We start from the raw sequence: 16,406 nt of genomic DNA, 5'->3' as shown, positions 1-16,406 counted from the left end.
TCTAAAATCCTGGCATTCCTTTTTAGGAAGAGGAGCTGCACATTCCATGTTGCTTCCTGAAGCAATTTTATTGGCATGCACTCACGTGTGCACACACACACACAGGCATGCACGTACACACACCATAGGTCCAAACAATTCAAGCAATGCACCAAACTAGTGTTTAGGACACACTTTTAAATTCTAAAAGTTCTGCATGCAAAGATGAGAAGAGCTAAAAATATTCACCCATGTAAAGAGAAGTATCCTACAGATCTCTAGTATGAGTTCCCCCTTAAATACAGACACATAAAAGTAACAAACTGTGTTTAAGGTTTGCATAAAGCCCTATGAACCAAATCAGCCAATCTTTGAGATGGATCCTAAAGCGTGTGCGTGTGTGTGTAAAAATCTTCTTCATATTTACTTACCAGTTTCCCCAGCTGTCTTATTCTTCCCATGAGGCTTATATAGAACATACGAGCATCCTTTTACGTGGAAGTGGTCATTAATTTGTCTAAACCACCTAAAAATGACAAGTATGAAAATCTGCTCATATACCAGTTCCATAGCTCAGATGCCACTATTCCAATTCCCGCAAAATTTAGGCAGCACCCAAGTTTGGCATCTCTACTAGAGGCTGGGGCCCAGCAGCTGGAACCACAGTTTTACTATCAATACATATCTACAGCACTGTTATTTTGCAGAACTAGAAAGAAGGTATTGTCTCGAAGCGAGGACGTCATACCTCATAAGTGTTGTATTTCCGGTGAAGGGGCCAAACCTAATATCTTCAAATGGTGGTTGAAAGCCCAAAATATGTAAAGCTTCTTCTTGGGTAATAGGTGGAAGACTACAAAAGAAACATCACCTTTCATTTTACAGTTCCAGTCATATGCAAATATAACCTGTCTCAATGCTGATATGTCTACCTGATTTACAAACAATTTTAGGAATACAGTTACCTCTAAACAACATGGGCTTAAACTGCACGGGTCCACTTATACACAGATTTTTTTTTTTTTTAATAAAATGTAGTACTTTAAATACATTTCTCTTCCTTATGATATTCTTAACAACATTTTTTCTCCAGCTTACTTTATTGTAAGAATACAGTACATAACACAAGCAACATTCAAGGCATGCGTTCATCTACTGTTTATGTTATTGGTTAGGGTTGTGGTCAACAGGAGGCCGTGAGTCATTAGATTTCTGGGGAGTCAAAAATTATATGTGGAATTTAGACTGCCCTAATCCCTGTGTTTTTCAAGGGTCAACTATATTCTTAATATTTATTTTGTCAGAAGGCATGCTTATTTTTAGCTAAAGGCTTATAACAAAATGTAGCCATTTTTTTCTTGATGTATGAAAAATTTATTCTTAAAAATCTTTAACCACAGAAAAAGCAATACCAAATAACTTTTGAATTTGAAATTTAGGGATACCAATACATTAATATACTTACTTTCCAGCTCCCATTGTGCTATATAAAAAATTCCAACACGAAATTAATGAGGAGATACCACAAGAAGTCTTATATTGTGGGCGGCTTATGCAGTACCTGAGAGAACAAAAGACTGTTTTCTTCACTTGAATGAATACAAAATATGCATACAGAAACACAATACTCATGGCAGTTAAATGTATTAGCATGATGAGAACTTCACTCATCTAAGCCAACGTACAATCTTTACTCAGTTAAAAGATTTTCAAACTTATTAAATGTATCATCAATGCGAAACAACAATAAACCATCCAGTTTAATAAAGTTAGCTAACTTTAACTAACCACTAGTTAAAGTGGATGTTACCTAAACTGATGGGAAAAAAATAATGATATGTACATGTAGACAACAACTACTAAAATTTTAGTGTAAGCTCCTAATTGAGCTACATCCATGATTATTTGCAAGTTCAAAAATACTGGGAAAACAAGGGGTGCCTGGGTGGCTCAGTCAGTTAAGCAGCTGCCTTTGGCTCAAGTCATGATCCCAGGGTCCTGGGATTGAGCCCAGGGGCAAGCTCCCTGAGCAGTGGGGAGCCTGCCTCTCCCTCTCCCTCTGCCTGCTGCTCCCCCTGCTTGTATTCTCACTCCCCGACAAATAAATAAAATTTTAAAGAAAAAAAAAATACTGGGGAAACAAAACAAAGTACTGTCCCATGTATCAATTTTTCAGATTCTTCAACTCAAACTAAAAAATATCCATTTATCACACACTATGTCCAACTAAAACCTCTGGGTGAGAAGCAATGGTTCCAGCGTCAGGGTGAGTTTTAAAGTGTGACGCAAAAACCTTCCATGGCACAATTTTGTTGCACTGAGTAATCTAGACAATGTTCCAAATTGTCACGTATCAAGAGAAGTGACTGCAGCTAATGTGAAACAGAGGAGAAAAGAAGCAGACCATTCAATCAGAAAAAAAAGAAATAGTATTGGCTTTCAAATTGCCTTTTCCCAACTGCTTTCTTTTTTTTTTAGATTTTTTTTAAAATTTTTATTTATTTGACAGAGAGAGAGAGAGAGCACAAGCATAAGCAGGGGGAGGGGCAAAGGGAGAGGGAGAAGCAGGCTCCCTGCTAAGCAAGGAGCCCAGTATGGGACTTGAACCCAGGACCCTGGGATCATGACCTGAGCCGAAGGCACATGCCCAACTGACTGAGTCACCCAAGTGCTCCAGATTTTTTTTTTCTTTTTTTAAGGAATCTCTACACCCAATGTGGGGCTCAAACCCAAAACCCCGAGATGAAGAGTCACACCTTCTACGGACTGAGCCTGACAGGTGCACCTCCCAACTGCTTTCTTTTTTTTTTTTTTTTTTTCCTATTTTTTTTTCCAACTGCTTTCTAATAAAGGGGCTAACAGTGGCCAAAACAAAAAGGAAAAATAAGACTTACCACTAAACACAGTTTAGTCTTACCTTAAAATTGATTACAAAAATAAAAATTACAGATCTATGTATGTAGGTTTGCATAGGTACATACAATATGCATAATGGCACATATACAATCAACAACTCAACTTGTATCTATAGACTGAACCAGGACCTTTAAGACTAAGACACAAAATGTTTATGGTCACTCGATTATATGGTTAGCATGTAGCCACATAACACACTAATAGTTATGGAATGAACTTCACCTCCCTAAAAAGATATGCTGAAGTCCTAACCACAGGTACCTATAAATACAACCTTATTTGCAAACAGGATCTTTGCAGATGGAATCAAGTTGTTAAGATGATGTCACACTGGAGTAGGGATGGGCCCCTCATCCAAGATGACCAGTGTCCTTATAAAAAGAGAAGAAGGACACACAGAGACGAAAATGTCGCCGGACAAAGACCCAGACACACGGTGGGAGGAAACACGGATGGAAGCAGAAGTGTCGCCTTAGCAAGCCTAGGAATGCCAAGGGCTGCCATCAAAGCACTGGGAGGTAGGATGAAGCAGAAAGTTCTACCCCACAGATTTCAGAGGGAATGTGGCCTTGCCAATAGCTTGACTTCAGACTTCCAACCTCCAGAGCTATGAGAGTTTCTGCTGTTCTAAGCCACCAGTTTATGGCACTTTGTTGTGGTAGCCCTAGGAAACTCTCACCCTAATCACCCTCCAGGAAAGACTGCAAACTGGTTTATAACCACAAAAGAAAAAACGAATGAACACTTGATGAACGTTTATATCTTTTTGCATAGAAATGATCCTGGCTTGAGAAAGTGTTAGCATTCCAGAACTCTCATTCCAGAAACTCTCGTTTCAAACTCCGAAGCTAACTTCTGGACGTGCTCAGGTCTTCACAGCTCCCACCAACATTCTCTTCTGCAACTCAATTTCCTACAAATGGACTTAGCAGTTACCGTGACTTTTTTCCTACTGCTTTCCATTCCTTTTCTTCCCCTCCAATACTTTGAGTGGTTTATATTCCTCGTTGAATAGGTACGTGCTCATGAGTCACTGTAGTCACTGAATTCTCACGTGATGGGAGTCTGCTGCTTCCACACTTGAGTGACAATGTGAACGTGACATTTGGTGACTTTTTCTCTCCCAAGAAACATGACTCCACTGTAGCCTGGTCGCCAGCGCTGCCATGGTGAAGACCGAGACCAAAGGGATAATTTCCCTTTGTACAACTGGTTTTGCCCAGGACTCCTTATGCTTGACCTTCAGTAACTCCCCTAGAACATGCCTTGGTGCTAATCCATCGATTTTCCTTCCTAATTTACCCCTTCAAATCCGCAGACTCCAGCCTTTCCTTATTTGGGGAACATCCCTTCCACTTGTGTCTTCAAATTATTTTTTTTTTTTCTATTTGTTCTGATCTCTTCCTCGAGAATACCAGTTAGTGCTATTCGGAACCTCTGTTAGCCATATTTATCTGCTCTTGTTTTTGTTTTTGTTTTTTAAGATTTTCTTTTTAAGTAATCTCTACACCAATGTGGTGCTCAAACTCACAACCCCAAGATCAAAAGTCACATGCTCCACTGACTGAGCCAGCCAGGAGCCCCAATACTTATCTGTTCTTTAATCATTTTTACGTCTTTGTTCTTTTCTATGTGAGTTTTGTGCGATTTCCTCACACTGGCTCACCATTGACTTGATTATGTTTTTCACTGGGTTGGGTTTTTTTCTCTTGCTCCTAATGTGGTTTTCACGTCTACAATGACTTTTTTTTTTTTTTGGTCCTCTACTTCTTTCCAAGGGCACATCAATTATCTCCTTCTGTTGTCATACAATCTCTTCTTTGACTTCATTTCAAGAAAGTGTGTAAGTTACCACTTTTTTGATATAAAGGACTTATTCTGAATTTTAACTTTACTTCCTAGACTAACGCTTCCAAAGATGTATATGCCTTCTGCAGTTATCCCTGGTTTTGCTTATTTGCAACTTTGATATACATATATCAAGTTGCTTCCTCTCTGATTTTTACTCGTCCTTGAATAGAGCTGATTATCACTGAAGAGTTGTCTCCTATCTTCGATCCCCATGGTCAAATCTGTCCCCCATTTTTGTTGACTATTTAAAATAATTTTGGTAGAAACACAACATAAAATTCACCATCTTAACCATTTTTAAGGGTACAGTTGAGTAAAGTTAGCTATATTCATATTGTTGTGAAAGAGATCTCTAGAACTTTCTCACCTTGCAAGACTGAAACTCTACACCCACTGGACAACACCCTTTTCCCCCTCCTGTCAGCCCTGACAACCACCATTCTTCTTTCCATTTTTATGAGTGACTACTTTACACTTCATATAAATGAAATCTACAGTATTCATCTTTTTGTTACTGGCAACCACCATTCTACATGCTGTCTTTATGATTTTGATGACTCTTAAGTACCTCTTATAAGTGAATCACACATTACTAGTCTTTTTGTGTCCAGCTTATATCATCTAGCATAATGTCCTCAAAGTTCATCTATGTTGTAGCATGTGTCAGAATTCCATCTATTTTAAGCCTGAATAATATTCCATTCTATATAGCACGTTTTCTTTATTCCTTCATTGATGAACACTGGGGCTGCTTCCCCCTCTCCACTATTGTGAATAATGCTGCAGTGAAGATAGTATGCAAATATGTCTTCAAGATCCTGCTTTCAATTCTTTTGGATGTATACCCAGATTTGGGATTACTGGATCATATGGTGTAGCTCAGGTTGCCATAATAAATTACAACAGACCTGGTAGTTTCAACAATATTTATTTCTCACAGTTCTGGAGGCTGAGAAGTCCAACACTGAGATGCTAGCAAATCCAGTGTCTGATGGAAAACTGCCTCCTGTTGAGCATATGCCTATCCTCTCATTGTATCTTCCCATCATGAAGCAGAGACAGAGAGGAGAAAGCAAGTTCCCTCTTCCCCTCTTCTTATAAGGCACTAATCCCATTCAGAGGAGCTACACCCTCATGACCTAATTACTTCCCAAAGGTCCCACCTCCTAATACCATCACCTTGGGGGTTAGGATTTCAATATATGAAATGGGGGGAGATACTATTTCCTATGGGTGTTTCCACTTCAACCCTAATCTTGTAATACTCTCAGTGGGATATGAGCTTGTCATCCTGGCAATTTTTCCCTCAAGTTATTTCTCCCATCTGTCCTCCTCATCCAAGCCTTTATGGCTTCACATGTTACACTATTAAAATACAATTATCCAAATTTGTTCTTAAAACATATCTTAAATCTAAGGGATTAGAAGCAAAAATGGACAAAGAAGCTAAAATTACTGGTTTTGATTATAGTGTCTTTCTCCAACACACTCTACAAACTTATTACTACCAGTTTATTGTAAAATGCCCTTTTGTTAAGAAATCATCAATGGCTTCTCTCTACATCAGAATGAAAAAAAGCTGAATCCTTAGCCTAGTGTCCAAGACATAGATCATGACAGGTGTTACAAAGAGAGAAAATAAACGTTGGAGTCTGGCTCTCTTCAGTTTCAATACAAGATCTACCTATTCACCATATGATGTTGGGCAAGTTTCTTATACCTCTCTGAGCTTCACTCCAGACAAGCTTGTCTGATCTTCATTATCAAAAAGCAATACACTGGGGCGCCTGGGTGGCTCAGTGGGTTAAAGCCTCTGCCTTCAGCTCAGGTCATGATCTCAGGGTCCTGGGATCAAGCCTCGCATCGGGCTCTCTGCTCAGCAGGAAGTTTGCTTCCTCCTCTCTCTCTGCCTGCCTCTGCCTACTTGTGATCTATGTCTGTCAAATAAATTAAAAAAAAAAAAAAGCAAGACACTTTCCTACCATCCATTCAAAGACCTCTGGACCCTCCATCCTCTCAGATTTCCTCCCTGACGACCTGGCCCCTCAGTGAAGCATGTCTTAAGTTCAAGCTCCTCACTACCTCCTCTCGTGCTGGTAGTTTATCCAGACTCACCATCTGACAGATTTCCTGATATATTTGATATTTTTCTGCTTAGTTCCCATTTCTCACCTAGATTTTAAACCTTGAGAAAACAAGGACCATGTTTTGTACCTCTCAGTATTCTGGACCCACAGTAAAGGGTCCAAAGCTCATTAAATAAGTGATAAAATCTAACGTTTTTTAAAATCTCATACAAATAATTTTTCAGACTTCAAATCACAGACTAGTAATAGTTAAAAGCTATCATTAATTAAATATTTTTTTCTTTAGAATAGGAACTATATTCTAAAGTAACCAAATAACCCCAGTTGGTGAGTGAAGGCTCTTCTTATTAGAAGAATATCAGCTAGTAAAAGGAGAAAAAAATAATGGAAATTTGAAATATCACCATTTTGCAACAAGGATTCAGGGAATAATTGTCAACAGGTTTGGCTAAAGCCAACAGGTGGAAAGTTAATGGGGACAGGACATTAGCATGATACCACTGTCACCCCACTGATTACACGACAGTTTTACAAGGGGAACAAAAAAACTCGGCAGTGTGGGCTAGGCTGTCACCAGTGAAATCCAGTCATCACTCTTAGAATCTCATACTGGATGACCAGATACTATGTACCTCCTGATGCGATGCAATATGGAGGCCACAGGATCCCACGTGGGCAGTATTCTTGTCTTGAATGTTCAACCAGAATCTAAACCAAGTCTTTATGTCTAGTTTCCAGCTTTCAGGAAATACTGGGGTTATAGACGTAATTTAGACAACTATCAAGGGAAAAAAATTAGACAAATCCAGAAGATAGGACATTCTACAAGTTATCTGGCCAAGTCTCTTTAAGAAGTTAATTTCCTGGGCACCTGGGTGGCTCAGTTTGTTAAGCGTCTGCCTTTGGCTCAAACTGTGATCCCAGGGTCCTGGGATGGAGCCCCGCATCGGGCTCCCAGCTCGGCAGGAAGCCTGATTCTCCCTCTCCCACTCTCCCTGCTGTGTTCCCTCTCGCTGCCTTTCTCTGTGTCAAATAAAAAAATAAAATCTTAAAAAAAAAAAAAAAGAAGAAGCCAATCTTCTAGACTTAAAACAAAACAAAACAAACAAACCAAAAACTGGTAAGAGAAGTGAGGTAGAAACTATTCTAGATTAAGAGAGCCATAAAGGCCACAACAAGCAAACACAAGGTGTGGCTCATGGTTGGGTCCCACTGTGAACAACCAAGTGTTAAGATACTTCAGAAAAATCTGGGAAATCTAAATTTAGCCTGGGAATCAGGTACTATGGAAATATTGTTAATTTTATTAAGTATGACAATGGTACTGTGTGGTTAAGGAAAAAAGTCAATTTTCAGAGATTACCATCTTCTGAGATCTAGTACTTTCCGCTGCTTAATATCTTCAAGAGGAGAATACTGAGGCCACTCCCTTTGATGTCTTCCTTTTTTATCTGAAGTTTTTTTCTTGGAAACTTGTTTCTTTACATTGCCTAGAATACAAGAATACAAAATAAGCAAAATGCTCAAGATGAAATAAACTACCATGGCAATACAATTAATTATGTAACAAAACTAAAAAGCAATGCCACTAGTTCTCAAAATACTTGCAAACATATTGAAGAAATACATGTAAGTTCAAGAATATTCCCCTAGCTTAAAGAGAGAAAATAAAAACAAGTTTAAGCAACCACAAGTGTTAGTTCCTATCAGATACTTATACTCCAATTTCTGATCTAGTTGCTTAGCTAGTAAAAGACTCAATCACAAAATCTTTGGTTTAGAAAATCAAATTACCAACAGTAAAACATTTAACTAGGCCACTTTCCAAAAATGAATCCTTTCTACAAAACTATAAAAACACAGTAATGTAACTCTGTTGAAAGATTAAAAGCACTAGATCCAATAATGCAATGATGTGATATTTAAAAATAACTCCAGGCCTTGTAGATAACACAAAATGAATTAAGAATGATGCTTACATGTACATTATTAAAATGCAACTTTAGTACCAGGAACTAGAATGGAAAACAAAGTCCCCTTTCTCTGTGTGTGTGTGCACTGAACAGCGAATGCACACACACATGCACACATGCATACACACACACCAATCTCTCCAGAAGACACATAAGGCAAATAATGGTAGTTACCTAAGGGGAGGGGAATTGGGAGCTAGATAAAAAGAAGACAAAAATAAAATTAGACTTTGCTCTGCTTAATGTTTACACTTTTTTTGTAAAAGATTTTATTTATTTATTTATTTGACAGATAGAAATCACAAGTAGGCAGAGAGGCAGGCAGACAGAGAGGAAGGGAAGCAGGTTCCCTGCTGAGCAGAGAGCCTGATGCGGAGCTTGATCCCAGGACCCTGGGATCATGACCTGAGCTGAAGGCAGAGGCTTTAACCCACTGAGCCACCCAGGCATCCCAATGTTTATACTTTTTATTTCCAAATAATGCTAGTGGATTATTCAGGCCAAAATTATTTAATTAAAACCTTAACTATAGAGAACAAACTGACAGTCACCAGTAGGGATGGGTGAGCTAGGTGATGGGAATTACAGAATGATCTTGTGGTAAGCACTGGGTGATGTATGGAAGTGATCAATCACTATATTGTACACCTGAAACTCATGTAACACTGTATGTTAACTGATGAATCTAAATAAAAACTTTAAAATACATGTTAATAAATAAAATTCAAGCTTCACATCACTTAAATACCATTAACATTTCAGACAGCTATGCTCTCTATACTTACTACTTTTCACACATACTAGATTTTCAATGAAATAATCAAATCTGTTATAAAAATCAAATAAAAGTTAATATTTTATTTTTATGAGTCATGATAATTATAAAACATAGACTATATAGATATACGCCTAGAAAACAGACACGGAAAGGGGCTTGTTTCATTCACTCAAATTGCTCTACAATAAAACCCAAACCTCGGAAACTCTTGTGACACAGGGGATTTCTCTGATTTTTATAAGATGTCATAATGACAAACACTATAATATCCAGAAACAAGCTTCTCCCCATTTCTTCTAGCTATTGCCTTTAAGTCTTCACAGAGAACACAAATTTTTACAGAGCTGAACAACCACTGGCAAACATAAGTTAAGTCTCATTCTGAAAAGTTTCTTTCACTAACAAAATATATTTTAGGGTGTAAGAAGATGGAAAATCTACTTCCCATGTCTTGGCTGCCCAATAATCCCTAATGCCCTACGTAGTTTTCCCACCACTTAAAATCTTAGAGGCTAATGGAGCCTGGTGATCTGTGACTCCAGCAGCGCCCAGAGTGGTCTGGACCCGCATACTTTCCTCTAAAGCTTACCCGAGCATACCCTCTGTCCCCTTCTACTCTACTCCTAGGAGCCCCCTGGGCTAAATAAGTGTGTATTCCAAATGCGCACCCTTCATGAAATCCCCACGTGGCCACAAGAAGAGCTGGTCTCACAGGCAAAATTCAACGCAGTTTGAGAGAGGGATGCTCTGGCAAAGTAGAAGCTAAGATTGAGAGAGGAACGTAACAGACCAACAGCTAAATACTCTGTCTCCCCATCTCATCAACTCCAGGAGGCTTTGCCCACCTTCCCTTGTCATTGTCATATTCCTTCTTCCAGTCCTCATCTTCCCCCTAACACACCATCTAGCCCCAAACACAAAGAAACATCCATACATACACACCTACCTCTAGTCACCACACTGGCTTTTAGAGAAAGGTCTGAGGATAGCAAATATAAGTAGAATATCTGTCATCTTTTTGACTTGAGGAACCATGGGACAGAGTTTTGGGCAATCATTGTCACTGGAAAGTGAGGTAGGTGAGGACCCCAGAAATAAAACAGCCAGAAAAGGGGAGACTCAAATTTTATGTATACTTTTGGCCCAAATCTTAGGCTGATCCTGGAACCATGCATGCACAGAGAAGACCCCAAACAGCACAGCTAAGGCTTAAAAAATCAAACAGAGATTTGAAATGTCCTCCAGAGACCAAATTGGCAATTTTAGTCAAACCAAATTCAATGCTGCTAAAATTAAAAACAAACAAATGAACAAACGTAAAATAAAACACTCTTAGGAGGAATATATCAGAATCAAAAATCACCACAACATTTCCAGTTCCTTGGGTGCAGTTCAAAATTATTAAACATGTAAGGAAACTGAAAAATGTGACACCTTCTCAAGAAAAAAAAAAGATAAGACCAACTCTGAGATGACCCAGATCTTAAAACTGGTAGACAAGGGTTTTAAAGTGGGTATGATAACTACGCTTTATGAGATAGACACAATCTTCCAGTAATTAATGAAAATGAAATGAATGAAAAAATGGCAAATCCGGGGAGCCTGGGTGGCTCAGTGGGTTAAGCCTCTGCCTTCGACTCAGGTCATGATCCCAGGGTCCTAGGGTCAAGCCCCACATCAGGCTCTCTGCTTTGCAGGGAGCCTGCTTCCCCCCTTCCCCTCTGTCTTCCTCTCTGCCTATGGTGATCTCTCTCTGTCAAATAAATAAATAAAATCTTAAAAAAAAAAAAGATGGTAAATCCAAGATATGAAACACAAACTACTTTAAAAAATGTAAATTCCAAAACTAAAAGAAACAATACCTGAAACAAGTAATTCATGGACTATATTTAAAAGCTATCTTTAAGAGAGGCACTTCTTTTTTTCAGTTATAAGATTTTTATCAAGAGGAAGATGGATCATGTATTTTCTTTTCTGAGTGGGGTTGACACACAATGGTACCTTAGTTTCAGGAGCACAACATAGTGAGTCAACAATTTTAGGTATTATGCTCATCTCAAAAGTAGCTACCATCTGTCACTACACAACCCTATTACAGAATCACTGGCTCTGTTCCCTGTGCTGTATGTACCTTTTACTCCCACGAGGTGTTCATTCCATAACTGGAAGCCTGTATCTTTCACTCCCCTTCACCCATTTTGCCCATCCCCCCACCCCCTCCCCTCTGGAAACCACCATTATGTTCTCTATATTTATAGATCTGATTCCACTTTTTGTTTGTTGGCTTATTCATTAGTTTCGGGTTTTAGATTCCATGTACAAGTGAAATCATATGATATTTGTCTTTCCCTGTCTGACTTACACCCTCTAGGTCCATCCGTGTTATACCAAATGCCAAAATCTCATCCTTTTTTTTATGATTGAGTAGGAGAGATGGACTTTAAAGACAAAAAGATACAAGTTGAAAATATATGGCTGGAAAAGGATATACCATGCAAACACCAGTCAAAAGAAAGCTGGAGTAGTTAGATGAATATCAAAGTCACTTTCAGAAAAACAATTATTACTAGGAATAATGAGGGACATTTCATAACAACAAAAGGTCAATGCAACAAGAGGAAATAAAAATCATAATTGTGTGTGCACTAATAGCAGAGTTTCAAATTGCATAGAAGCAAAAATCAACAGAAGTAAATGCAGAAAAGATGACAATTATAATTGATTTTTAACACTCCATTTTCAGCAATTGATAGAGCAAGATAAAAATTAACTGAAGTGAAAACTAAGAAGATGTGAAAAACATTCTCAAACACTAATCCAGTAAATATTTATAGAACGCTACACCCAGCAACTACAGAAGAGGCAGATAGTCTTTTCAGATGCACATGGTACATTCACTAATGCGGACTGTAGTCTGGGTCAAAAAAACAAGTCTCAGCCCACTCTCAAAAACTGAGGTCTTATGTCCTCTGTCCATAATGGAATGGAATTTGAAATCAACATTAGCAAAAGCACCCAAATATTTGGAAATTAAGCAGCACAGTTCTAAACAGTAATGCATGTATCAAAGAAGAAATCACAAGGAAAATTAGAAAATACTTTACATCAAGTGATAATAAAAATAAGGCGGGCCAGCATGTGTGGATAGTGGCTAATACAGTCCTCACAGAGCAGCTTAAAGCACTGAACGCTCATAGGAGAAAAGTCTTGAATCCTAAAGTTATAGTAAACCCAAAGTAAGCAGAAGGAAGAAAATAATAAGCAGAAATTAGTAGAATAGTGAGCAAACAACCCAGAAAATTAACAAAGCTAAAAGCTGGTTATTTGAAAAGATGGACAAAACTGATAAAGCTGTAGCCAGAAAAAAAAGAGAGAACATATATGACCAGTATCAGGAACAAAAGAGGAGTTATTACTAAAGACCCTGTAGATATTAGAGGGATAAAGGGGACTATTAGAAATAACTTTATGCCAACAAAACCAACAACTTGGATAAAATGGACAGACTAAAACTGGACAGAATTAATGGGAATCAAGACAACTCCATAACCACATTATTAGAGATTTTTAAGACCCCTCTGAAAACCCCTCAGAAAACAGGAGAGATCACTTCCCAACTGGTCTCAGGAACCTGTATAGCCCTAATGCTAAACCTAAAAAAGATATTATGAAAAAATTATAGACCAATCACCCATAAAAAATAGACACAAAGTGAACCACCCCAACACACTGAGAATTACAAATTTACCCAATATTCTGTGAAACACACTGATCTGGCAAATGAACAAGAAGTATGGAGGTTTTACCAAATGGTCAGAGACACCTAGGAGTACAATACAAACACTAGTTCTGCCTCATACTAGCTATCAACTTTCCACAAGCAACTTATCATCCCCTCTGAGCCCCAATTTCTTTACCTTATATAAAATGACGATAAGAGTACCTACCACATAAAAATCCCGTATTACTATGAGTTCAGAAGAAAGAAGTGAAAAGCAGCAGTTTCTGCCACAGGGCCACCACACTGCAAATGCAAAGGCTGTGTATTGCAAGCTAGGTGAATAGCCCTCTCTTAAATTGTGCAGTACACAACCTACTCAGAAGTACCTAGAGACCTTGCTGGGTGCTCAAAAAATTTTCACAAGAAAAAGCCACAATGTTATATGGTAGAAAAGAAAATGAAATGTTTAATTGGGAAAGATGAGTTCAAGTCTCTGCAAAACCACAAAATAATATGTTATTTTAGCCACCTCATGAACCATTTATAAGCTACCACATACTTATCTGTAATACCTGTATTTTACAGGATTCTTAGATTTTTCAAAGCTCTCAAAATGCACAGGTTATGTGTGAAGTTTGCAGTGGTAACCTATTAAATGAACTAAATGTCTTCTGCCCAAAGTTATTTTTTAACTACAACGACAGATGACAGACAACAGATGGCAATGTTCCTTGTTCGGCATTATAAAAGGAAACCATGTTAAATGGCAAGCTCAAACAAGCTATGTTGTTTTCTGATTATTTTCACATGTGAAATTCAAGCCTCCTTCCTTACCTGATTTGTGTTTCAAATTTGTGGTCACCCCGTCAAATTCAGTTTTATCGATTTCCCATGCAAGAGGTAGCTTGCCCAGGCTACTGGATAAATGTTCCAAGCTATTTTCTTCATTGTAGATGATTTCCGATGCACTCGTTGGGATGCCAATGTATCTTGACGGATTATTTCCAGCAGGTAAAGAGGTACTATCAGGGAGGCAAGAAGAGCGGGTTGAATTTGGAGTTTTATAGATTGAGGTTGCCTGGTTGAGAAACGCATAGTCTGAACAGATGGCATAAATTTTCTCCCGAGTGTGGGTCACTGGACAGCTCCACGGGTAATGACCATCTCCTTTGTGACCCAAGGGTGTCCCCGAGGCACGAGTGCAGAAAGACTGAACAGCACCTTGTAGATCCTCTTCAGGAGACTTTCTCTCGGATTTGTGCTCACCATTTCCAGAATCATTTGCCCTTTCTGCTTCTGCAATGTTAGGCATTGAATGCAACCAGAAAAGTTCTGTTACAAAGGAGAAGTTGCAGCTCTTTCTACGACTTGAAGACCAACTGTGACGATCGTTTACAGCATTCTACAGAAACCAGAGAGCTGCAAGATGGGCTCCTAAGAAAAGAAGGAGGAGAAAGAAACATCAACAATCCACGAGAGACTCCAAAAGCACTGAAAAATGGATCAAGTGTTTCATGTGCCTTCATCCAATAAATATTTTACAACATTATACACCTACAGCCACAATCACTGGCCACTGTCTTATTAAAACATTATTTTACAATAATGCTTCATAGTAACAAAAAGAACTCAGTGAAAAATGGGCAAAATATCTGAATAGTGACTTCTTTAAAGACAGTGTAGAAATGGCCAAGAAACCCATGAAAACATGCTCAACATCATTAGACATCGAGGAAATGCCAATCAAAACCACAAGACAGGGACGCCTGGGTGGCTCAGTGGGTTAAGCCGCTGCCTTCGGCTCAGGTCATGATCTCAGGGTCCTGGGATCGAGTCCCGCATCGGGCTCTCTGCCTAGCAGGGAGCCTGCTTCCCTCTCTCTCTGCCTGCCTCTCCATCTACTTGTGATTTCTCTCTGTCAAATAAATAAATAAAATTTTTTAAACAAAAAACAAAAAACAAAACAAAACAAAACAAAAAACCACAAGACATTATGTCACACCCAGCAGGATGGCTCTAATCGAAAAGATAGATCATAAAAAGGATTGAGGATGTGGAGAAACTGGACCCCTCCTACCCTTCTGATGGAAATGCAAAACAGTTCAGTCACTTTGGAAAACAGTTCCTGGAACATTTACAGTTACCATAGGAGCAAGCAATTTCACTCCTAAGTACATATCTAAGAGGAATGAAGACATACATCCACACAAATGTTCACAGCAGCATTATGTACAATAGACAAAAAGGAGAGACAACCCAAAGGCCTATCAACTGATGAATGAATAAATAAAAGGTAGCATATACAAGCAATGGGATATTTTTCAGGCAACAAAAATAAAGGAAGCACCCACCCGCGCTACAACAAGGATGAGCCTGAAAAGCATGATACTAAATGAAGGAAGCCCATCATCCCAGAGCCTAATAATGTGTGATACCACGTATATGAAATGTAAAACAGGCAAGTCTCTAGTGACCGAAATTAGATTCGTGGGTTGCCTAGGGCTGGGAGGGAGGTGGAGGTTGAGGATGATAAGGGTTTCTTTTTGGAGTAATGAAAATATTCTATAATTGACTGAGGTGATGACCATACAACCTTGTGAATATACTAAAAGCTACTGAATCGGACATTTTAAACAGGTGAATTGCACAGTGTGTGAATTTCATCTCAATGAAGCTGTGCATTCATCGCCATGACCGATTATAGTTAATAGTCACTAATTTCTGCTCAGTCTCAGGAAAAACTGATTTTTAAGTCTACACCAATTCCTTTAGGGAAGAAAACAGAGAACAGTTCAAAAAGCAAGCAAGGGCATTTGAGGAAGCTGAAGATTTATACAAAAGCAAGACCCTGATAAGTCAGACCATTACAGGTGGTAGAGGGTACTCGATGCAGGCACCTGGTGGAGTGGGCCCACTTCACAGGGCTCTAGAGATGTGGTTCCAGAGACACAACCCACCCCTGGGTGACCAGTTTGATATTTACTACTTATTATCTCCACCCATTCACTTATTTAAAAAATTAGAATAATATTCATAAGTTCCAGAAAAATGATTCTATAAAACCCATCACACAAATACTGAATGATAAAAACCACTGAAGC

General features: G+C 38.7%; 1 protein-coding gene across 6 annotated transcripts in view; it reads right to left on the bottom strand.

Moving 5' to 3' along the window:
- Positions 1-16,406, bottom strand: part of BIVM (basic, immunoglobulin-like variable motif containing) — a 40,906-nt gene that overhangs the window by 20,232 nt on the left and 4,268 nt on the right. For all 6 annotated transcript variants that reach the window (XM_082700296.1, XM_082700298.1, XM_082700297.1 and 3 more), the window contains exons 2-6: positions 14,140-14,739; positions 8,197-8,323; positions 1,445-1,540; positions 728-832; positions 411-505 (exon numbers count right to left, since the gene is read on the bottom strand). In XM_082700296.1, coding sequence (XP_082556422.1) covers positions 411-505; positions 728-832; positions 1,445-1,540; positions 8,197-8,323; positions 14,140-14,617 — 901 coding nt within the window. In that variant the 5' untranslated portion in view covers positions 14,618-14,739. The remainder of the gene's footprint in view (positions 1-410; positions 506-727; positions 833-1,444; positions 1,541-8,196; positions 8,324-14,139; positions 14,740-16,406) is intronic.

Source organism: Mustela nivalis (assembly GCF_964662115.1).
Source record: "Mustela nivalis genome assembly, chromosome: 15".
Classification (NCBI taxonomy): domain Eukaryota; kingdom Metazoa; phylum Chordata; class Mammalia; order Carnivora; family Mustelidae; genus Mustela; species Mustela nivalis.
The sequence above is the reverse complement of the archived record's forward strand: the minus strand, read 5'-3'. Positions and strand labels throughout refer to the sequence as shown.